This window comes from Kogia breviceps, chromosome 15 (genome assembly GCF_026419965.1).
Source record: "Kogia breviceps isolate mKogBre1 chromosome 15, mKogBre1 haplotype 1, whole genome shotgun sequence".
NCBI classification, from domain to species: domain Eukaryota; kingdom Metazoa; phylum Chordata; class Mammalia; order Artiodactyla; family Physeteridae; genus Kogia; species Kogia breviceps.
In genome coordinates this window covers 58,010,278-58,033,401 of record NC_081324.1, presented here as the reverse complement: position 1 = coordinate 58,033,401, position 23,124 = coordinate 58,010,278, and the positions used below count along the sequence as shown (strand labels likewise).

The following is a 23,124-nucleotide window of genomic DNA, read 5'->3' as shown; positions in this document are numbered from 1 at the left end:
TAGGGGCTTTCTTGTTATTTATCTGTTTTCTCATTACAGAAATGGAATATCTCTCCATTTATTTAGTTCTTTGATTTATTTCAGTGACACTTTGTGGTTTTTCTCATATAGATCTTACATATATTTTGCTAGATTTTATAACTATTCTATTATTTTGAGTGCTAATGTATATGGTATTGTGTTTTTAATTTCAAATTTCACTTGTTCATTGCTGGTATATAGGAAAGCAGTTGAATTTTATACGTTAACCTTGTATCCTGCAACCTTGTTATAATCACTTATTGGTTCTTGGAGTTTTTTGTTGATGCTTTCAGATATTCTACACCTCTGTGAACAAAGTTATATTTCTTTCTTCCCAGTCAGTATATCTTTTATTTCCTTTTCTTGTCTTGTTGCATTAGCTAATATGTACCATGCTGTTTTGGCCACTGTAGCTTTTTAGTCATTTTTGAAATCTGGAAGTGTGAAGCCTCCAACTTTGTTCTTTTTCAAGATTGTTTTGGGTATTTGTGGCCCCTTACAGTTCTTTATGAATTTGAGGATTGGCTTTTCCATTTCTGGAGAAATGACTATTGGGATTTTGGTAAAGGTTATGTTGAATGTAGATTGCTTTAGGGAGTGTTGCCATCTTAACACTATTAAGTTTTCTAATCCATGAACATGGGGTGTCTTTTCACTTACTTAGACTTTCTTTCATTTCTGTCAGCAGTATTTTTTAGTTTGGGGTGTACAAGTCTTTTACCTACTTGGTTAAATTTATTGGTATTTTATTGTTTTGGATGCTGTTGTAAATTGAATTGTTCTATTTATTTTTTTGGAATTTTAAATTTCTGGCATAAAGAAACACAAATGATTTCATAGTCTGCAATTTTGCTGAATTTGTTTATTAGCTCTAGTAGGTTTTCTGTGTGGATTCTATGGGATTTTTTCATATAGAATTGTGTAGTCTGTCAAAATAGTAAAGTTCCAAAAAATTCATATTTCTAATTTGAATGCCTTTAATTTTGTGTCTTGCCTAATTATGCTAGCTAGGACTTCCAGTACAGTGTTGAATGTAGTGGTAAAAGTAGGCATCCTTGTCTTTTTCCTAATCTTAGGGTGAAAATATTTCATTCTCTCACTATCAAGTATGATATTAGCTGTGGGTTTTTCATAAATGCCCCATATCATGTTAAGGAAGCTCCCTTTTACTCCTAGTTTTCTGAGTGTTTTTATCATAAAAGGGTATTGAACTCTGTCCAGTGCTTTTTCTGCATCTATTGAGAAGATTGTGTGGGACTTTCTTCCCCTTTGTTTCATGGTGTATAATCCTTCTGATGTGCTATTGAGTTCAGTTTGCTACAGTTCTGTTAAGGACTTTTGTATCTGTATTCATAAGGGGTATTGGTCTGTTGTTTTCTTGTCATATCTTTGGTCTGTTCTTTTCAATGCTGTAAATGGAATTGTTTTCTTAATTTCATCTTTGGATTGTTCATTGGTACTTTGTAGAAATACAATTGACTTTTGTGCAATGACCTTATACTCTGAATTCATTTATTTGCTCTAATAGTTGTGTGTGTGTGTGTGTGTGTGTGTGTGTGTGTGTGTGTGTGTGTGTGTTCCTTAGGATTTTCTATATGCAAAATTATGTCATCTATAAGTAAAGATACTTTCACTTCTCCCTTTTTGATCTGAATATGTTTTCTTTTTTTCCTGAATCCTCTGTCTAGACCTCCCAGTGCATGTTGAACAATAGTGGCAGGATCAGACATCCTTTTCTTGTTCCTGATCCTAGGGGAACACTCCATCTTTGCACATTAAACATGATGTTTGCTGTGAGCTTTTTGTGGATGCCCTTTATCAGATTGAGGAAGGTCTATTCTATTCCTAGTTGTTTTATCATGAAAGAGTCATCCTTTATTCTATTAATATGGTTTTATTATATTTATTGCTTTCTGTATGTTGAAACAATCTTTCTTCTTGGGATAAATCTCGTGTGTGTGTGTGTGTGTGTGTGTGTGTATAAATATATTTTTTCATACATGTTGCTGCACTACTTGGTTAGCTAATATTTTATTGAGGAATTTTGTGTCTGTACTCATAAAGTCATCTACTCTTTTTTTTTAATGCATTACTTAAAAAAATATATTTATTTATTTGGTTGCACCAGGTCTTAGTTGTGGCAGGCAGGCTCCTTAGTTGTGGTTCCAGGGCTCCTTAGTTGTGGCATGCAAACTCTTAGTTGCAGCATACATGTGGGATCTAGTTCCCTGACCAAGGGTCGAACCCAGGCCGCCTGCATTGGGACCATGGAGTCTTATCCACTGCGCCACCAGGGAAGTCCCAAAGTCATCTACTCTTTTAAAATGTTTTTATTCCTATTAGAGTATCTAAAGCTGCTCTGAGTGCTAAGGAAAAACAGGATGAACAGTAAGTCAAGAAGTTTGGTTATTTAAAACCTTAATCCACCATATGATTACTTGTCTTTAGGGGGGACTCAACCATGTTAGAAAGGGGTTCCCTCTTATGGTGCTGCAGGGTGTTGACCCTACACAGTGGCCTTCATTGAATGCCAGGAAGCTTCCCATTTGGTTTGGGAAGTAAATGTAAAATGAAAATTCAAGCAGTTTAGCCACTTAATCAAGGTATGATCAAGAGGGTAGAGTGTAATGAAAATATATGCAAAGGAACTGTGAGTAAAAATTTGGTGAAGGCAATTAAAGCTGAGCAATAAACAAAATTGCTTAAAGCTCGTGATGAGTTGTGATCATGCTGACCTCTGGGTTTGTGGGAAAGCACGAGTGCACCAGAGATGTTAGTCCCTGGTTAGATGCACAAGAGAGCAAAGGTTTGAGGCCATGGGGTAGAAGGAGCCCTGAGGCAGGATAATAGAATGCTGTGCACTCAGATACTTCACAAATGGGAATTAAACATGAGATTTTAAAAGAAAAACCTACCAACCCACATAATCTTCAGATGTTCTCTCCCCAACGACAAGGCTGGATCTAGAACTGCTTGAAATACACATATATGTTATCTATTGTATTTTATATATATTATCTGTCATATAGATTTTTTTTTTTTTTTTTTTTTTTTTTTTTTTTTCGTTATGCGGGCCTCTCACTGTTGTGGCCTCTCCCGTTGCGGAGCACAGGCTCCGGACGCACAGGCTCAGCGGCCATGGCTCACGGGCTTAGTTGCTCCGCGGCATGTGGGATCTTCCCGGACCAGGGCACGAACCCGTGTCTCCTGCATCGGCAGGCGGATTCTCAACCACTGCGCCACCAGGGAAGCCCTGTCATATAGATTTTATATTTGTATATATATATTCAGAGTTTAAATACAGAAAAGATAAGAAATTAATATTGTTTGGATGATTTGTTTCTGTTAGTAATTTGGCCTCACAATTTGTTAGCTGTAGTTATTTTACTTAAAGTGAATTTGTGTTTTACACATCATTTATACCTATAGATTTTTACATTAAATTTTATTTTATGGTTGTAATTACATATCAGAAAAACTGTATTTGCTGTATTTGTCAGAGCTTGTGTGTGTGTGTGTAATTGTGCTTCTGAGAGCGATTAAGTGGAACAGCATGTGCTGATCTGTACAGTTACCCCTGGTGCGCACTTACATTCTCATAGATTCCCGATAAAAAAACTTCTTCAGAGAAAGAGAAAAAAAGATTAGTTTTTGAAACATGTGACCTGTAAATTGTAAAGGTGTTATTTTGCTGATGTAAGTTTAATCCAAGGTGTTACATGTTCTATTCAGTATCTTTCTCGAAGGACTAAAAAATATGGCAGGGCCTTCTATTCCTTCAGAAGATGCAATCTGCTGGGATTTTAGTCAAAGTCACAAAATGACAAAAAGGTGTTAGGTAGATGCATAGAAAACCCTGAAAATACAGATGTTACATTTGAGGAGGAAAAGTCCCTCTCCAGACGGCTTGCCGGGCTTCACAGTGAGGTCCTGATCTTCATCTGCTGATGGGCAGGCCATGTCCAGTTAACAGTCACCTCCTTACAAATAGGGCTAAGTCTGGTCCTTTTGTTGAAGTAAAATCTCCTAGTAGCATAGTTTTAGGTAGTACATCATATAGCCAACTCTGTACAATTAAAAATTAGATTGGTCTATTAAAGAACATTAATAGACTGTTAGATTGTCGGCTAAAAGTTACCTTTTTTTCTTTTCTAGTTCTTTTGAATGGTATTGCTATTTAAAAAGTAACTCTGATTGCTTTGTATGTATACGAAGTTTCCAGTACACTTGATTGCTCAGAGTGACTTGTTTACCAGTTAAAACAGTGGTTTTTTCCAGCAGTCTTGTATGTGTGAAAGTCTGTTCTGTAGTCAGCGACAGGAGCCTCCACCCCAACGAGCTCCCGCTCAATCTGGGCAGGTGGACGGGGAGCCCTGCGGACCCTGTTGACTGACAGCAGGACCACGTCCCCCGTCCCCCTGAGGGATGCTGTCCCGCCCTGAGATCCTCTCCAAGTCTGTTGTCAACTGAACTCAAATTCAGTTCAGCAAACATCATCTCCGCAGTGACTTCTGTGTTTACAGAAGGTGGAGAACCAAGTAAGAAGAAAACATGATTCTTGCCCTGAAGGAAGGGATCTGTTTATATTTTTGTAAAAACTTTATTGAGATCTAATTCACATACTAAACGGTTCATCCATTTAAAGTGTCAGATTCAGTGTTTGTTTTTTTTTTTTAAACATATTTACAGAGTTGTGTAACCATCACCACAATCAGTTTTAGAAAGTTTCCATCATGCCAAAAAGAAACCCTGAGCCACTTAGCTGTTATTCCCCACCCTCCATTCTCTGCAGCATTTGAAGACCATTAATCTACTCTTTGTCTTGCCTCTTCTGAATATTTCATGTAAATAGAATCATATGATATGTGGCCTTTTGTGTCTGGCTTCTTTCACTTAGCATAGTGATCTTAGAGTTCATCCATGTTGCAGCATGTGTGAGTACATTGTTTCTTTTTAGTTTCAAATAATACTGTGTCGATAAACCACAGTTTGTTTATTCACGCGTCAGTTGATGGGCGTTTGGGTTGTTTTCACTTTTTGACTATTGCAGATACTGCTGCTGTGAATATTTGTGTATGACTTTTCGCTTGAATATGTTTTCAGTTCTCTTGGGTATATATTTAGGAGTGAAATTGCTGGGTCACATAGTAATTCTATGTTTGCCTTACTGAGTAGTTAGTGAGTAATTACTTACTGACTCTTCACCACAGGAGCTGATCTGTTCTAATTCCCATCAGTAGTGTGTGAGGGTTACAGTTCCTCCACGTCCTTGATGACACTTGCTGTCTCTGTTTTGTTTATCGCACCATAGTGACTGTGAAGTGGAGTCTCATCTTGGGTCTCATTTTTCTTGAACGCCCAATATGATGTTGTCAGCGAACCCCGGTCTGGCCGCTCGCCGCTCAAAAGCCAATTCTCAAGAGACACATGTTGGTAGGAAGGGAAAGCTTGCTTCATTTCGGAGGCCGGCAACCGGGGGAGAGGGTGGACTCCTGTCCGAGAACCAACTCCCGATTGCTGTTCAGGGGCCGGGGCCTTTAAAGGGGAGTTTCAGGGTTGTACAGGCAGACGGCGGGAGCAGAGCAGCATAGTCAGCTCTGGCAGTCATCTTGAAATCAGTAATGTGTGGTCTGATCAGCATCATCTTGGTTGTTTTAAGTACAGTTAATCTTTACTTCCAAGGTTTGTTCCCATTTCTTTGAGGCCAGTTCTCGGAATTGTGTGAAGTGGAGCAGCTTATGTCATGGCTTCAATTTGGTCGTCATGTAATCATCCTCCTCCACCTGGTGGGGGCTTCATTACCTGCAAAACAGCTCACAGGAGATGGCTTGGAATATTACCTATAGCCCTTAAGGAGGAACTGAAGGTCCTTGACTGTGCTTAATGACTAAACTATTATTATTTGGTCTCCTTTAACTGTTTTCCTCTGTTTCTGCATTTTCTCACTTCTCTGATTAAACTTATTCTTTTTTTTTTTTTTTTTTTTTTGCGGTACGCGGGCCTCTCACTGTGTGGCCTCTCCCGTTGAGGAGCGCAGGCTCAGCGGCCATGGCTCACACGGGCCCAGCCGCTCCGTGGCATGTGGGATCTTCCCGGACCCGGGCGCGAACCCGCGTCCCCTGCATCGGCAGGCGGACTCTCAACCACTGCGCCACCAGGGAAGCCCTAAACTTATTCTTTGGCTAAAGTTTTTCCACAGACAAAAGGCAGGCTGAGGACATGGGGGGGCAAGGACCTGCCCAAGGTCCTGCTCCATTTCAGTGTCACACATTTATCTGTTTTCATGGCAACTTTGTGAAGCTTTTGTCAGTGATTTCAGTTTCATAGTTGAAGAACTGAGGTACAGAGAGGTCAGGTCACGGGCCCTGGACCTCTCACGTGGCGGGCTGGGGGTTTGGGAGCACGCCCTGTTAGTTGTTCTCTAGAACTCCCTTTCCCTTTCTCCTTCACCACCCTTTGTGAAGTCTGATGCACATGGGCTTCTGATGGTAATGGAAGGAAAGCTTTCAGGAACACAGGAGAGTGAGAGGTCAATCCTAACCTCGAACGTGGGTTGGAAGCAGTGTTTGCATTAGTCTTTGAAGGATGTGAGAAATGGAGTGGAAGAAAATATTCTGTAGAAGGGACGGTATGCACGAAAGTAAGATGGCAGGAAGTTCCTGGCAAATTTAGGAATTATCGGTGTTATGAGCAACGTGCTGGGCTGCAGGGTAGGGGTTGGGGGAGGGGGAAGAGGAGGTGAGACGTGACATAGAACTTTAGGCTCACACTGATTAATGATTTGTAAATGTTTTCACTTTGTTTAAAATATGAAATAATTTTTAAGATTCAGAAGAGTCACGATAACAAAAAACCCCTCCTCCTTTTTGCCAAAACATTCGAGATTAAGTTGCCAAGATGCACACTTTGCCCGTCACCCAATGATGTCCTTTATGAAAAAAACAAGTAAGCAAACAGAAAACCAGATTTAATCCAGGCTCACAGGTTGTGCTTCCTTTTCATGTCTCTTTAGTGTCCCTCAGTCTGCAGTGGTTCTTCAGTCTTGCCTTGACTCTTATGAACGTGACACCTAGGTGGAGTACAGGCCGGTTGTTTTGTAACATGCTCCTCATCTTGGGCTTGTCTGATGTAGTGAATGTGGGTTCTGCACCTGGAGAGGAGTGTCCCAGAAGCATTGCTCAGTTCTCACGGCATCCGCTCAGGTGGTGCATGATTTCATGGCCCCTTTGCTGTCGACATTGACCTCGGTCACTTGATTACAGTGGTGTGTGGTGAGCTTCTCCGCTGTAAAATTACTCTTTTTCCTTTTGTACCTAATAATGTATTTGCTGGAGAGTGACTTGAGATTATGGGAGTACTCTGTTCCTCATCAAACTGTCACCCACTAGTTTTTAGCATCTGTTGATGTTCATGAAATGAATTAGTTACTAATGTGATATTTGCCAAATGGTGATTTTCTAATTTCATTATTCCTTCTATATTTATTAGTTGGCTTATGCTCCCCATGATTTATTTATTCAGTTTTTATAATCTGTTACTATCATTATGTAGGACCTTAGTCGGGGGAGGGTGGGAATGAAAGGCTGGGGAGCAGCCTTTCTTGACCTCAAGGAGCTGACCGTCTACTGGGGCCTGTTTGGTGAGTTTATAAATATTGTTATAGATGATAGGAGTGAAACTAGTCAGAGGTAACACCTGGCCAGAAAGAGAAAGACGTGCTTCGCTGAGAAGATTATATGAAGGTATATACTGCCCCATAACAAATTACCATGAAGTTTGTGGCTTAAAGCAGTACAGGTTTCCTATCTTACAGTTCTGGAAGGCAGGAGTCCTAAATGGATTTCACTTCAGTTTGGGGATACTTATGAGGAATTAGTAGGATGGGTAGATCAAGGCCATTTTATGAAAGATCTTTAAAAGCTGGAGTGAGGAGTTTCGTGTCGAATCTCTGATGTAACTATGGTTAAGCATTTTTTTGGCAGTAGTAGGCCAGATTAGAAAGGAGGCTGGGACAACCACTAGGGAGATTCACTGTACATGAAAATAAGGAGCGTGGGCCTTAACCAGGGCTGTGGGTCTGGGGCTGGGGAGGGCTAAGGCTCTTTAGAATTGCTGCTTACTCGATTTGGCAGGTGACTGACTAACCAGACCTATATGAGCTCTTTATTCAGAGTTTCTTGTGGTCTGCAGGGCTCTGGGAATTGATGAGCCATGGAAATAAATTGGGTTCCTGACCTAGCAAGGCTCTCTTTTCTTGTAAATATTGTGTTCTACAGTAAATGCATTTTAATGCAATAGCAAAAAGCCTTCCAAAGCAGAAAAAAAATTAACTTGCATATTTTGCTAACTGCGAGACAGCTTTCTGTGGCCATTTGATAAAAGGTGCCATACTGTTTTATGTTATTGTGTCTGCGCCTCAGGTGGGCGGCATGTGGGATCTTCCCAGACCAGGGCTCAAACCCATGTCTCCTGCAATGGCAGGCAGATTCTTAACCACTGTGCCACCAGGGAAGTCCCTGGAAATAATTTTTAAGCATTAGGTAAATACTTCTAGATTACTCTTCAGTTTTTTTCTTCCAACAACAATATTAGAAAATTCAGACATTAAAAAGAAAAAAAAAATGGAACAAGACCAGATCTCTCAAAATATAGGCACAGATTTTCTGTGAAGATCTTAAAATTTGTTTTTTTGCTGTTGAGTTGTATGAGTTCTTTATATATTTTGGATATTAACTGCATATCAGATAAATGATTTGCAAACATTTTCTCTCATTCAGTAGGTTGTCTTCACATTTTGTTGATAGTTTTCTTTGCTGTGCATAAGCATTTTAGTTTGATATAGTCCCACTCATTTATTTTTGCTTTTGTTGCCTTTGCTTTTTGTATCAAATCCAGAAAATCATCACCAGGACCAATGTCAAGGAGCTTACTGCCTATGTTTTCTTCTAGGAGTTTTAAGGTTTCAGGTCTTAGTTTAGCATTCATGTCTTTAATCAGCTTTCCAGGGTTCTATAATATAAATTAACTTGCTCCCTACTGGCGTTTCTCTGTAACAGATTTATGTTTTGCATTCTTAGTTACTGAATGTTAAGTTTTCATTCACTTATTTCCTTTTCACACTTCCAGGAATTTTTGTTGACAGTTCTCATCTGCTTTTGGCTTTTTACCTGTTGTCGTTGTGACTTTATGCCCTTGTATTAGTTTTATTAAATTTTTTTGTATAACCTACATTTTATTTATACTTTCTTTTTATGTTCATTTCTCCTTCTACCTGAGTTACTCTCCCCAAGTAGATATTGGGTTGGCTAAAAAGTCTGTTCTGGTTTTTCTGTAAGACGTTACAAAAACGCTAGTGAATTTTTTGGCCAACCCAACAGCAATTGGTGGTAATCCCTCCATGTTAATTACCATGAGCTAACTAGCATATCAAACCACTTCATACATTTTAATGCCTTAACACGTTAAGAATTGATTTCTTGCTCCTGTCATAGAACAGGAGCTCCTGTCATAGAACAGTAATGGTTGATAGGGGTTTGTTGTGCTCCATTTAATTATGCTGGGATTGGGGCTCCCCCAGGTCCTTGGGAATCTTTCTGTCTGACCTGAGAATGGAAAGAGGACTGATGGTTACACATGAGAGGGGTTTGGGACCAAACTCAGAAGTAGCTTATTACAGTCATTTCTACCCCCATGCATTGGCCAGAACTCAGTTACGTAACTGCATTCAAATAAATGCATGGGAGTAAAGGAAATGTAGTTCAGCTATTTTCCCAAGAGGGAAATGAACAATTAGCCATTCTATGCTATGCATATTTTGCTAATTCCCATATAATTGCATATACACAAACATATATACACTCAGACACTCATATGTTCATGAACCCATGTCTTTTTTTGGATGATTGCTTGTGCTATAAAAATGGGCTTATATTATGTACATCTTTTTCCATCTTTTTTTATGTTACTCAACTATGTCTCATGGCAAATCTCTTCCAACTCATTTGTTATAGTTCTAATTCTTTATAAAGCCTACATAATATTCCACGATGTGTTGTATCAAAATTAATTCAGTATTTTCTCTGTTGATAAGTGTTCATTTAAAAATGCCTTTATTGATACTTTGGTGGCATTTAGAAGGGAGCAGAGCTAAATGTTCTACATTTTTAAGTTGGAAGTATAGCATTCGAACTTGTTGTGAACAAATGCTAAATGCAAGTTTGTTTTCAGAAATAAAGCTATAATGATTGATAATTTGGGAGATGATGGAATGTACTTTGTAGGAATAACAGCAGCTTGTTTCTTTAGATTCCCCAGAATCAGCTGGCTGGACATACTTATTAGCAAATACTCTAGATGTTTGAGGAGCACATAGAAATACTTAGCAAGCTGTGTTCTGATACCAAATAACTACTTAAGTTTACCTCATAATTTGTAAAGCTAAAATTACATTAGCAAAATTTACAGTATAAATAAATCTTTTATTTAATTGCAACATTAACCATTAACTTGTTTTAGGCAAACAGAGAATTACTATATTTTAAATGGCATTGTAGATAGATTCTACTGACATAAGGAAGGTGAGAGTTCAGCGAAAAACTAATTAATTAAGTGCCTGCGAAGAGTGAGGTACCGCTAGAACCTGAGGGTGTGACAAAGAATGGTAAAGACGTAACGTATAAGGGTCATTATGTCAGTCATAGAATATTACTCAGTGAGATATTATGTAGTTAGTGACATTGAGAGAAAAATAGGAGTGAAATAAAACCATGGGTTTTTCTATAATGTTAGCTCTTGAGAGACAGACAGAGACAGAGAGAGAGAGTGAGACAGAGAAAGAGGTGATTAACCCCACCTCGAATGCCTGGGCCGCATCAGGTGCTGTGGGGGCCGTGCGCGGTTTGAAGAAGACCCCGCTGCGAGCTTGGCCAGGGCGGCACAGATGGGTCACTTCCCGTGACCTCTCTTTCCTCAGCCCGTGCTGAAGACAGCTCCTCTCAGCCGTCACTTGAGCAAAATGAGCTCTTTGATACACGCTTGAGGTACTGCTCGTTCACACTATGGGCCCAAGGGTTCTCCGTGTGCTTTAGCGTGTGATTGGCGACCAAGTAGCAGGTCTGTTGTCCTGTTATAAATGTCAGGGAGTCTAATTTGTATTCTTTGGCCAGAAAGGATGTTTTAACTTTAATTGTAATGAGCTGAATATGAGTCCAGGACTTCTGGCATCTAAGGTACCGTCAATGTGAGGTGAGTTTCGACGTGTCTTTTGAAAACCAAACTGGGGGAACCTGAAGTAGGCTTAACCGTGAGTGTCCTCACGTCTGGTGGTCAGTGGTGTACAGTGTCTGACCCAGGGTGCTTGGTGGTCATGCAGTGTTAAGATGGTTTTCATAACTGGCCCCTCTGTGTGCAGAACCAGAGGGCAGGTCGCAGTCAGTGGTGGCTTTGCTCAGTCTCTACCGTTGGGAGGCCCGGAGTCTGGACAAGTCCCTGCTCTGCCTTGTGAGCGCTGCCTGAATCAGTCCCTCAGAATGCTGGCGAAACCCACTCAGGCTCCCCTGGTTCTGGTGGTCCGGCCCTCATTGCCTGCTGATGCTGGTGCTTTCTCCTGCCTCGGTGACCGGCAGCCTGCAGAGCATCACTGGGCCTCAGAGCAGCTCTCTGCAAGTCTTGATCTCTGTAAATTGCAGGTCAGGAGACCTGGGCTCTAGCTTTGGCTTCATTATTAGTTGTCTTGCCTTTGACATGTCACTTCAAATACCAGGTCTCACTTTCCTCATCAATGAAATGAAGAGTTAGATGAAGAGGACTCTTAAGTCCTTCCAGCATGTATTTATGGTCAGTGTTCTGTCTGTTCTTATTGAGTCTTCTTGATAAGACTCTTAGCAGATCCCTGTTTATTGCTGGTTGTTAAACAGCACTATTGGCCATTACTGAAAAGTTCCTTGTCCTGGGACACCAACGGTTTTTGGTTCTGGAATTGGCCCCTGGTATAACTATTGTTGTCTTGCTTCCATGGGACAGGTTACCCAGACCGGAAGGTCAGGAACGTGAGGACTTGTGCTATTTATTCATGATCCCGGTTCTTTAGAAGGAAGGATCCGGTGGCAGAATTATGTTTTTGATTTAGGCTGTTGTTGTAAGAAGAGCCTGTAACCACTCTCACCCTTCAGCTGGCCTTTCTTCCGTGGAAAGTTGAGGAGTGCTATTTGCCCGCACGGATGCCGCAAATCAGATGCCTTGCCTGGGCTGTGTCCAGGCTGCAGTGCTGCCTGGGAGCTGAGCTAGGGATGATTCAGGAGCATCATCCTGTCCTAATGGTGCCTCAGAATCCCAGCAGCGCCAGTGGGAAAGCAGCATCATACCAGCTCCAGTCACCACAGTATTCAATGCAGACTTCTCCGGAAATACATTTCATTCATTTAACAGATATTTGCCAAATAGTTATTGCGGGATAGTGACAGCACTGTTCTAGGCTCAGAGAAAATAGCAGTGACGTGAGTGAATTTCTGTCAGAAGGCAGTAATGTTCTAATGGGCAAGAGAAATGTGCAAACTATGAATAGTTAGGGGGGTCAGTGCTGTGGAGAAGAATAGGGCGGGTGATGCGGTGGGAAGGGGCACGGGCTGTCTCAGGAGGTCGTGACACTGGAAGAGCAGCTTAGAGGAGGGGGATATCTGGGGAGTGGGGAGGCGGTGGGGGGCGTCTCCTTCGGGGGCAGAGCTCGAGGGGGAGGAGGCCGTGGCATCCGGTGGCAGCAGAGGGGAGGCCGGCTGTGCAGGGCCTGGGGTAGGGTGAGGACCTGCTTCTTTCCTGAGTGATGCAGGCAGCCCTTGGAATGACACGATTTAGGAGTTTTCACTTATGCTTCCCTTGGTTTGGCCTTGAGTTTCCCTGAGTGTGTATCCTCTTTAAGAGCTTTTCTTGACTTTAGATCCCTTGAACTCAAAGCTCTGGAATTGACCTCTGTCCCCCCAGCTTCCTGACACCAGGCAGGACGTGGGCGTCGCCCTTTCCAGGAGGAGCCCCACGGCTTCTCCGGACATGGTCCTCAGCCCTCGGCAAGGGCCGCTGAGCCCTCATCTCCTCCGCACGCCATCCCCCTTGGCTGTCATCTGCCCGAGGACCCTTTTCCCCCTCTCTCCCTCTTCTCCCTACAGGGAGGCCCAAGGCACCCGGCTACACCCTGTGTGTGGTCCCCGGTCCCCTTCCTCAGGTCCGCCACACCTGTGCCTGGTTTTCTCCCAGTGTTGCCCGTCCCTGACATTTCAGACTCTAAACAGTGCGGGATACGGTGGGCTGTGAATAAACGCACTGACACCTGTAGCCCTGTCTCCCGTCCTCTGCCCGCGTCCCCTCCCCGTGATCCTGCACCTTGGCCTCCAGGGGGAGCTCGCCCCACCGTCCTGAGGCCTGGAGGACGGATGCCCTAGAATACTGGGGGAGCAGTGATGAAGGATGTGGGCAACTGAGTGAGACATCACTCTTCAAATCCCATTTCCTCTCCATCCTAACTGTACAGCACTGGGTGAGCTGCTTAGGCTCCCGGACCCTCACCTGCAAAAGGAGGAGAAACAGGCGTACATGAGGAATAAATGAATTAGTGTGGATGGAGCAGGCATTACAGTGTTACCAGTAAATGGAAGCCAGTTAGACAAGGTTTTCTTTTCTTTTTAAAAAAAAAATAAATTTTTTAATTTATCTTTGGCTGTGCTGGGTCTTCGTTGCTGCGCACAGGCTTTCTCTAGTTGCGGCGAGCGGGGGCTCCTCTTCGTCGCGGCGCGCAGGCCCAGGGCTGGGCCAGGAGGAGGACAGTGGAAATGGGTGGTGTTTGCAAGGTTCCAGGGGCTGGAAGACACTCTTCTTCCTTGGGTTCACTGAACAGGGAAGATAGACCTAATACATGTGTTTCCTCTTTTTTGCACATGTATAGCTCATTTCTAGAGAGTCGCAGAGGGGCAGTTAGTACTTAAGAATCACTTAAAATCACTTAAAAGTCATGGTCTTTTATTTTCACATATTGATCACGTAAATCAGGGTGGGATTGTCCCTCTCGTAACAGCAGCTGGGTTTCTTGGGGAGGGACTAGTTGCTTCCTCTCTTGTGCACCATGCATTCCTCCCTCAACCCACCACATGCTGGTTTCCTTTGTCACCGTTGCCCTGAATCTGTTGGTCAGGTCCCTGGGGCAGGCAGAGGGGAGCCAATGCTGAAGGGGCAGATTCAGAACCCACGTGGGAATGTGGAGGCCCACGATACAAGGAATGAGTTTGGATGGTTTTTAAACATACGAGCTATAAAGGTAAATGCAACTGCAGAAATAATGATTGAAATGTAAGTTATGTAACATAACTCACATAGAGAATGACAATAATCAAAAGAAATCCTAAAAGAGTTTTATTTTAAAAAAAGTCGAGCTTAAATGTGTTTACAGAAGTTAGATAAAGCAAACCTGTTATGAAAGTACATGTAAAAGATTTTTAAAATCCACTTAGGAGGTATTTAACAGATACACCTGATACAAAATAATATAAAAGTAAAAAAGATGGGCAAAATTTTATCAGACAAACATAAACAGAGAATAACCAAATGGCATACAATGTAATTTTTAGTAAAAAGGAGAATTTGAGGCAAAATGCAATAAATGTGTCCAAAAGGTAAAATTTCTCTATATTAAATTTAAAATGCAGTTAATATTGAATATTACATATGCTTTTATATGTTAAACATTATAACGTCAACATGTGATGCAAAGTACCCCAAGATCCAGCAGTTTTACTCCTGGATGCATTCCAACAGAAATGTGTACTTCTGCTCCCTGCAAAAAATACACTAGAATATTTGTAACAGCACTTTCTGTAATAGCCCCCAAATTAAAACTCCTCAAATGACCATCACCAGTAGAAAAGTTGAGTAAACTGTGAGATACCCCTGAATGGAGTACTATACAGCAGTGAAAATGAACAACCCTCACACAGCAGTCTACAGAACCTTGAAGCCAGACTACTGAGCAAAAGCCCAGGACCACAGTTGAGCAAAAGCCCAGGACCACAGATGAGCCCAGGCTGTGTGATTCCATTCATACAAGGAGAAAAGGGAATGAGCAGAGCTCATCTCAGAGGGCAGAAGCCAGAACAGGTGGCTCCCTTTGAGGACAGTGGGGCTGTGACCAGACGGGGTTGGGGGATGGGGACGGGGTGTCCCATGTTCTGGTTACGTGGGAGCGTTTATGACAATTTCTCAATCTGTCCACTTGATTTGTATATTTTTAAAAAATATTTTTTATTTTGGCAAAACATTTAAATGTGAACAAAAAAATTATCAGAAGTACTGGAAAACTGTACAGAAAATTTGTTTTAGAGATTCCTGCATATCGCTTCAGGCTTTTTGCTTAAATAGAAATAAATAGATTTTTGAGTAATACAGCTATTTAGATTGAATTAATGCATATTGATATTACACCTTAAAACATATCTGTGTGTATGTATTGATATATACTTTAAGTATTTTTTAACTGTTGATCCTGTGTTATACAAAGTCTCCCAAATAGGGCTTGTACAGACCATGTGTTATTCTGAAACTACCATGTGGTAAACTGGAAATTATTATTAATATTTTAAACAACTTCAAAAATTAACCACTTGGGCTGTCTCTTAAATATTTGGCCAATGATTAAATGAAGATGACAATTACAGATTATAATTGTTTTTTAGAAAGTAAAAGTGAGAAAGATAAATATTTCCTAAAAGTTTGTCCAGATGTCTAAAGCTGTATTGAGGGACAGCAATGGTAAATTCATAGTCTTAAACACTTATATTATTTTTAAAGAAATGAAAATAATTATGTTTACAATTCAGTTTGGCAAGACAACTATAAAACAAAACCTAAGGGAAGTATGAGGAAAGAGGTGATAAGACTAAAAGCAGCAAACGAAATAGTTAGAAAAGACAAAAGAAAACAATAGATCTGATGGATGAGTCTAAGTACTCATTTCTTGAAAGGAAAAAGAAAACAACACAGTAATATAGACAGACCTCTGGCAAATGCAATTAGGAATAAAATAACACAGCATAAAGAGAAACAAGAAACCCAATTAGACAGAAATTTTTAAACATAGCATGCTTTATATCATGTTATACCAATATATATTTTATTTTATTTTATTTTATTTATTTTTTTTTGCGGTACACGGGCCTCTCACTGCTGCGGCCCCTCCCGTTGCAGAGCACAGGCTCCGGACGCGCAGGCTCAGTGGCCATGGCTCACGGGCCCAGCCGCTCCGCGGCATGTGGGATCCTCCCGGACCGGGGCACGAACCCACGTCCCCTGCATCGGCAGGTGGACTCTCAACCACTGCGCCACCAGGGAAGCCCCCAATATATATTTTTAAATTGCAGTGATAAATAACAAACCCGGGAAATTGTATTTACAAACATTTAATTATGAGAATAAAACTCTAATCGATGCAGAATTATTGGAGGAATTGGAAAGATCATCAGTTCATGGTGTGAGGTCAGACAGTGATAGTGAGTTTTTTCAAGCATCTCAAGAGGCCTCCTGGGGGTGGCCTGGCTCTGCCCAGTCCTCACACCCCCATTCGACCTCGGTTCACCTGCTCACCCTCACGGAGTGAATGCACGGACCAGTGAATGCGTGCACACGAGCATAGTGGGGGAGAAACAGCCCTCTCAGAGGTTATCACAGACTTACGTTCTTAATAGGGGCTATTGAATAGTGAGCATTCAGTTAACAGTGGGCATTATTATTAGCAGATGTCTCATAGTATATGGGAATCAAAATATCTATGAATAATCATTTGAAAATGATTTATTTTTCAGGTTATCCTGAGCCAGAAAAATTTTCCTGGACAGAATACCTAGAGGCTACTCGAACTAATGCAGTACCTGCCAAAGTTTTTAAAATGGTAAGTTTGGATCTGTAACACTCCCAGCTTTTTTAAACAGTGTCCGTGTGGAATGGTGCCTTCATTTGGCAATTCAAAATCATTCTAATTTTCTCCTTTTAAATTCAAGTGTTGTTTCCATGACCAATTTGCTTTGCTTTTCAGTTAAAAATACAAAGGAGGTGACTCATTTACTGTTGTTCTTATACACCAGTGTAGATGACGATTTCCCTCTTTGAAGTCCAGTTGGAAGCCCCCCTCAGCCTCTGATGACTGAGCCCTTCCTTTCTGGGTCTGTTGGTTCTCTGAGCTTTCGGTCTCAGGAACTGTTTGACGGTCGATGATGCCGGGATAAAATAGATGGAGTGTATGTGGGATAAAATAGATGGAGTGTATGTAGCCCCTGTGTGTTACGCTTTCAGCTATTCTGAGGGAACATTGCTTTTAGCAATTTGTCAGAATACCAACTTGTAAAGTTCAAATTTGTACTTACAAATTTATTCCAGGATTAAACCAAGTATAAAGAAAGTGTACTGATAGCACAGTTAGAGATACTTACGTTCTAAACCAGTGGTTTTCAAGCTCTGTTCCCTTTCAACTATGTGTCCCTGACTCATCTTTAATCAGAATTTTATATAGTGAACTTCTCCATGTGATTTCTTTTACTGAAAGTTTTCTAAAGATCAAAAGGGGTTTAAAACAGAATGCTATTTTGTTTTTTAAAACAATTGATTATAATAGGTCGAATTTGGAGGAAGAGGTATAATCAAATTAAGAGGGCTAGAAGTTCTGGCATGCTAGAAAGCATTTTAAGAATTGCAAAAATTCAATAAGCAAAAATACCAGCTGCTTGTAGTCTCACTTTCTCTCTTGCTTTATGTCAAAACTTCATTTTACTTTTCCAAGAAGAAAATTACAAAAAAATCATATTATGAAAAGATTCCATTAAAAAGGCAACCTCCAGCCTCTGTCACAGGGTTATTATGGGTTCACTTCAAGCTGTATGTCTTTGGCATCTGCAGTATGAAACAATTACCTTTGTTATAAGCATGGTGACCTCGGGGAGAAAAGAAATATTTTCAAGGATCAGAGACCTAATTATAGTCAGTATGCTCCATTTAGTAGACATAATAATGCATTTTAGAAAGAAATATGCTTCCACAAAAGCTGGAGAGGAACAAACTAGGTATTGTAGAAAGATTTAACTGTTTCATAAGTCAGCCATTGTCAAAAGTTTTATTTTCCTACTGCCATTTTCTAGACTTGAGAAATTCAGTACCCTTTCATTTTCAGGAAAGTCAACTGAACACTTTTATGTGTAATAGCTCTCAAAGTGAAACTTTTTGCCATCCTTAAACACTGGCAGAGTCGTCTTTTGACTGAGTTTTGGTAAATTTCCTTAGTTTCAGTGATTTGGTAAGCCCCGGTACATTTTTTCCCCACTCCATTTTCTTTAGTGTTTCCTGAGTGTCCATCGTTGTAGACTCCTGGTTCCCAGCATTTTAAGACTTGCAAGAAACCTTAAATTAATACAGTTTAACATGCTTATGTTAAAGATGAAGCAACAAAAGCACAGATTATGACTTTAAATTACCTTGTGGTATGATTTTAAAACATTTAGCTGTTATAATTATGGCAGCTTTTATCTATTTTAAAATTTAAAAGATCATGTTTATCCTTTCTAATTATTTGTTAATTTTGCCTTCTGTGTCTTACACTCCAAAACTGGGCAGTGATACTAGTCAATGATTTCTTAATTTAAAAGGTTAATTTTAGAAAGAAATAACATCTAAACCAATAGATAAATTATAATAAGATCCTTTTTTGAACTTGTGACCATTAATGAATTTATGATTTAATCTTTGTCTTTTAGCTGTCTTGAAAAGTACCAAAATATTCTTTTTCCTCCTGCAGGTTTTTATGAAAGTGGATAAAATAATGTGCATGAAGGTCTATGTGCTCTTAAAACTAAATTCCAGTTGTATTAAATATCTGATGTAAAGTTAGAACAGTCATATTTTAGAAAACGTTAGTAGCACATCTGAATTATTGGATTTCGCATGACTTGTTGCTCTTGTAATGTTACAGCGGTTGCCCCATGGTTTTCTCCCGAATATGAAACTTGAAGTCGTGGATAAACGAAACCCCAGGTTAATTCGTGTTGCTACGATTATAGATGCTGATGACCAAAGAATAAAGGTACACGTTTAGATTCGTACGATATTGTATTGGCGTTTTCCCTATGTTTCCTGTGAGACTGGCTTCAGAGGCTCTGATTTCTTATCTCAGCAGGGGAATCGAACTGGCCTGACTTCACTGCTGGTCACGAGACTCTGGTAGAAGGTCCTCTAGCCAGTGTGTGTGGAAGGGGACTCTGTAGATTAGACACAACTGATTTTCAGAGGGTTCTTACACGTCCCTGTTTGGATTTGCTGCGCAGACGTTATACATTTTGTTCCTTTTTTTTTTTAAAGCTTCTTTTTGTTGGTATTATCAGATTTTTCTTGAAACTGTTGTCATTAAACACCTTAACAAGAACGATTACCTCCTTGTTCTCTCCTATTCAAACAAAAGGTTAGATTTTGAAGTGAAAATTTGATTCACAGATTTCTATACCATCCTTGCTGTGACATCTGGTTTTTTTAAAATATACACATCTTCAAAATTAAATTATCCTTAAGTGAAAGCCTTTCATTTTGTTATACAGAAAGCTGAAAGCATCTGTGGAATTCAGTAAATCTTCTACAGCATATGACAGTTCAAAAATTATTTTCCACCCAAGCACAGTTTATTTTCATATTAATAAAAAGATTGAAGCCAATGAATATTTATAGACATTATTAAGAAAGATGTATTTTAGTTCAATATACAGTTTGATATAATTTAAAAGAAATCTATTTGCTATATGGCTAATTTGAAAACAACCTCTAATTCATCTCATAGAGAATAATCAGTACGTACATTTTAGTAAAACATAGAGATGCATATTTGGCTTGGCCATGGATTATCAAGAGCAGATATTGGCAATGTCCTTTATTTTTCTGACAAATGAAAACTGTGCTAAATGCTATTCAGGAATAATATGTTATAGGTATTTTCTCCCACATACATTGTTATTAAGGTTTTATTTTAAATTTAATTTTAAGCATATTGCATAAATTCTTATTTGTAGCTTTTTCTTGTTTACTCTTTAAAAAATTTATTTATTTATTTATTTATTTAATTTTGTCTGCAATTGGGTCTTCGCTGCTGCGTGCGAGCTTTCTCTAGCTGCGGTGAGCGAGGGCTACTCTTCGTTGTGGTGTGCGGGCTTCTCACTGCGGTGGCTTCTCTTGTTGAGCAGCACAGGCTCTAGGCGCATGGGCTTCAGTAGTTGTGGCACGTGGGCTTAGTTGCTCCGTGGCATGTGGGATCTTCCTGGACCAGAGCTCGAACCCGTGTCCCTTGCATTGGCAGGTGGATTCTTAACCACTGCACTACCAGGGAAGTCCCTTATTGTTGTTTACTCTTATAGCACTTACGGTGGGATTGATTTTTGGATATCATAATTACTTTATAAATTCAGTAATATTTCATTATTGAAAATGAGCATCAGGTGTTTTTCTTTAAATTCTTATTTAACTTTCATTATAAAGTTATTGCATTTATAGGAAAAGCTTAATCTTAATAGTACATCAAATGTTATTTAGAATTTTAATTGACAAATTATTTTCTTCTGGTTCCTAAGATACATCAATAGTATCCAGTTGAACGTATTTGTCAGCTTACAGTGTGATCATGTTCAATTAGTATTACCGTAAAGTACCATTTGAAAACCTTTAGCTCCTAAAGTAAATTTAGTATATTCCTTATTTACCATCTCAGCATTGGACTTTAAAAATCTCTTAAGATTTAGCTCATCCTTCCAAAGAAGTATTTCATGTCTCTTCTCCTAGAATAAAGAGAGTTGAAAAGTATCGGGTACTTTTCACAGGATTAGAACCCTAAGTGTTACCTCTGTGGTTGTGGGCATAATGGAAACCCCTTTAGGATTTTAGGGCTAACTTAAGATGTGAAATGGTGCTTTAGAAAAGGTGCAATGCATTGCTTCCACACACCCCTCAGTCTGCCAGAATGTACCTGTCTTGGAATGACATAGGTGTCTCTGGGCTTGTGGAGAACTTGCGGTCTCCCAGAGAGCCTCTGACCTCCTGCAACACCTGCCGCCACGGCCCCCAGCCCATCCCTCCCCAGGCAGGCCCGCAGCTGGGTAAGTGCTTGTCCTGCCCGGTGAGGTGGAGGTGAGGGGATTGTCTGGGGGCTGGTGCAGATGTCTGAATGGAAACAAATTACAGAGAAGGTTCAGAAGCATGGCTTAAAGTTCCATTCACGGGTGTTCCCAAGGAATACAAGGTGTTGAAAATGAGCGTCAGGTTTTTCTCTGAATTCTTCTCTAAGGAGATTGAAGGTAGTGGTGGGGTTATCTCTGCCAGTTGAGAAAGCAGTTGACGCTTTCCTGGTCTCCTCTTGGCCGGAGGCATCCCTTTGTTCCTTTATTAATGTGTTGGTCATATAGTTCTGCAATTTCCTCTTTTAACGTCAGTATCCTTCAAGGACTGTTTTTATCGCTGGCGTGTGATGGATGCTTAATGTATGTGTGAACGAGGGAAGCAGTGAAAGACGAGTGGCCTGGAATGTCCCTCCCGTTTGAATGAGGTAGTTGTGACAGTCACAAAGCACTCTTCCCTCATGCTCAGCTGCTCTCCTCACTCCTCTTCCCTCGGAAATCTAACTCAGCCTACTGCACAGGAAAGCGCCATAGCTTGTACTGGTCAGGTTTGATTCCCGCTCTGACGCCTATTTAACCGTGTTAGTAGCTTGGTAGTTACTCAACTTATTTGCACTTTCCTCATCTGGAGAGCCGTGTGGTTCACAGTGCACACCCCCCAGGCTGGCTTTGAGCATCTGGATGAAGATTGTATACAAAACTCCCGAAACTGAGCCCTGCTCTTTCTAGGGCATCAGTTGGCCACCGCTGCGGTTGTCAGTCGGTGCAGGTGCCCTGGGCTGCGCTCCCGGGGGGGCCCTGGTTTTCTGTGCTAATGAAGTAATTGTCATCAGTAGAGGGAGAGGAAACAAGCCGAGGCTACTTGGTGAGCAAAGCAGGGAGTCCCAGGGCTTCCTAACGGAGCATGTGCGATTGTGCCACGGGCCTGGGTTTGAGTGTTGGGGGCCAGCCTGGTGGCCAACAAGAGCGATCTTAGTGCTGATGGTGATGACGGTGTCAGACGCTCTTCTGAGGGCTTTGTATACAGTAGCGTATCCTCACAGCCACTGGGCGACGTAAGGGGTACTATTGTACCCATTTTATAGATGAGGAAGCTGAAGCTCAGAGAGGTTAAGTAAGTGGTCCAAGGTAGCAAGCTAGTATATGGGGGAACCAGGCTTTAAACCCTGGGTTTCAAACAGGGTTTTTCAACCCTAGAGCTTATATTCTTCCTGCTCCTACTCTTATGTTCTACTTTTTGTCATAATTACCCCACTTGCTAGAGGGAGAGCAGATGTCTAGGGCAGGGAGTGGAGTTCATCTGTAAACCCAACTCTACTTTGTCTGTTGTGCAGAGCTCACATTGCCTGTCCTGCCTGGAGGTTTGTATGGTCCTGGCATTCCACGGCAGAGCACAGCACACCCAGCAAAGACACTCTTTGTTCTTGTCTGCCACTCCCTAGGTATATAGTTGCCCATATGTGCTTGATTAACTCTGTTTTATAACAGCTTTTTGAAAAAAAATTCACATACCATAAAATATATTGGTCTTGAGTTCGTTCCCAGAAGTGTGCAAGTGTCACCACTATCTAAGTTTATAACATTTTCATCTCCCCCCAAAGAAAGCTCATATCCATTAGCAATCACAATTTGTTCTACACCTCCACCTTAGCCCCTGATAATCCGGCTTTCTGTCTCTATGGCTTTGCCTATTCTGAACATTTCATATAGATGGAATGATATAATATGTGACTCTTTGTGTCTGGCTTCTTTCACTTACTGTAATGTTTTGAAGGTTTCATCCAAGTTGTAGCATGTCACAGTACTTTATCCCTTTTCATTTCTGAATAGTATTCCATTGTATGCATGTATCACATTTTGTTCATTCATCATGGGTAGACATTTGGGTTGTTTCCACTTTTTGGCTATTTTATTTATTTATTTATTTATTTTTGGC

The 23,124-nt window shown here is 40.8% G+C and overlaps 1 protein-coding gene across 2 annotated transcripts in view; it reads left to right on the top strand.

Moving 5' to 3' along the window:
• Nucleotides 1-23,124, top strand: part of L3MBTL4 (L3MBTL histone methyl-lysine binding protein 4) — a 374,898-nt gene that overhangs the window by 125,749 nt on the left and 226,025 nt on the right. For both annotated transcript variants that reach the window (XR_010836709.1, XM_059039839.2), the window contains exons 11-12: nt 16,857-16,942; nt 19,010-19,120. Coding sequence is in view for 1 of the 2 variants with exons in the window: in XM_059039839.2 (XP_058895822.1) it covers nt 16,857-16,942; nt 19,010-19,120 (197 nt within the window). In the remaining variant the exon portion in view is untranslated. The remainder of the gene's footprint in view (nt 1-16,856; nt 16,943-19,009; nt 19,121-23,124) is intronic.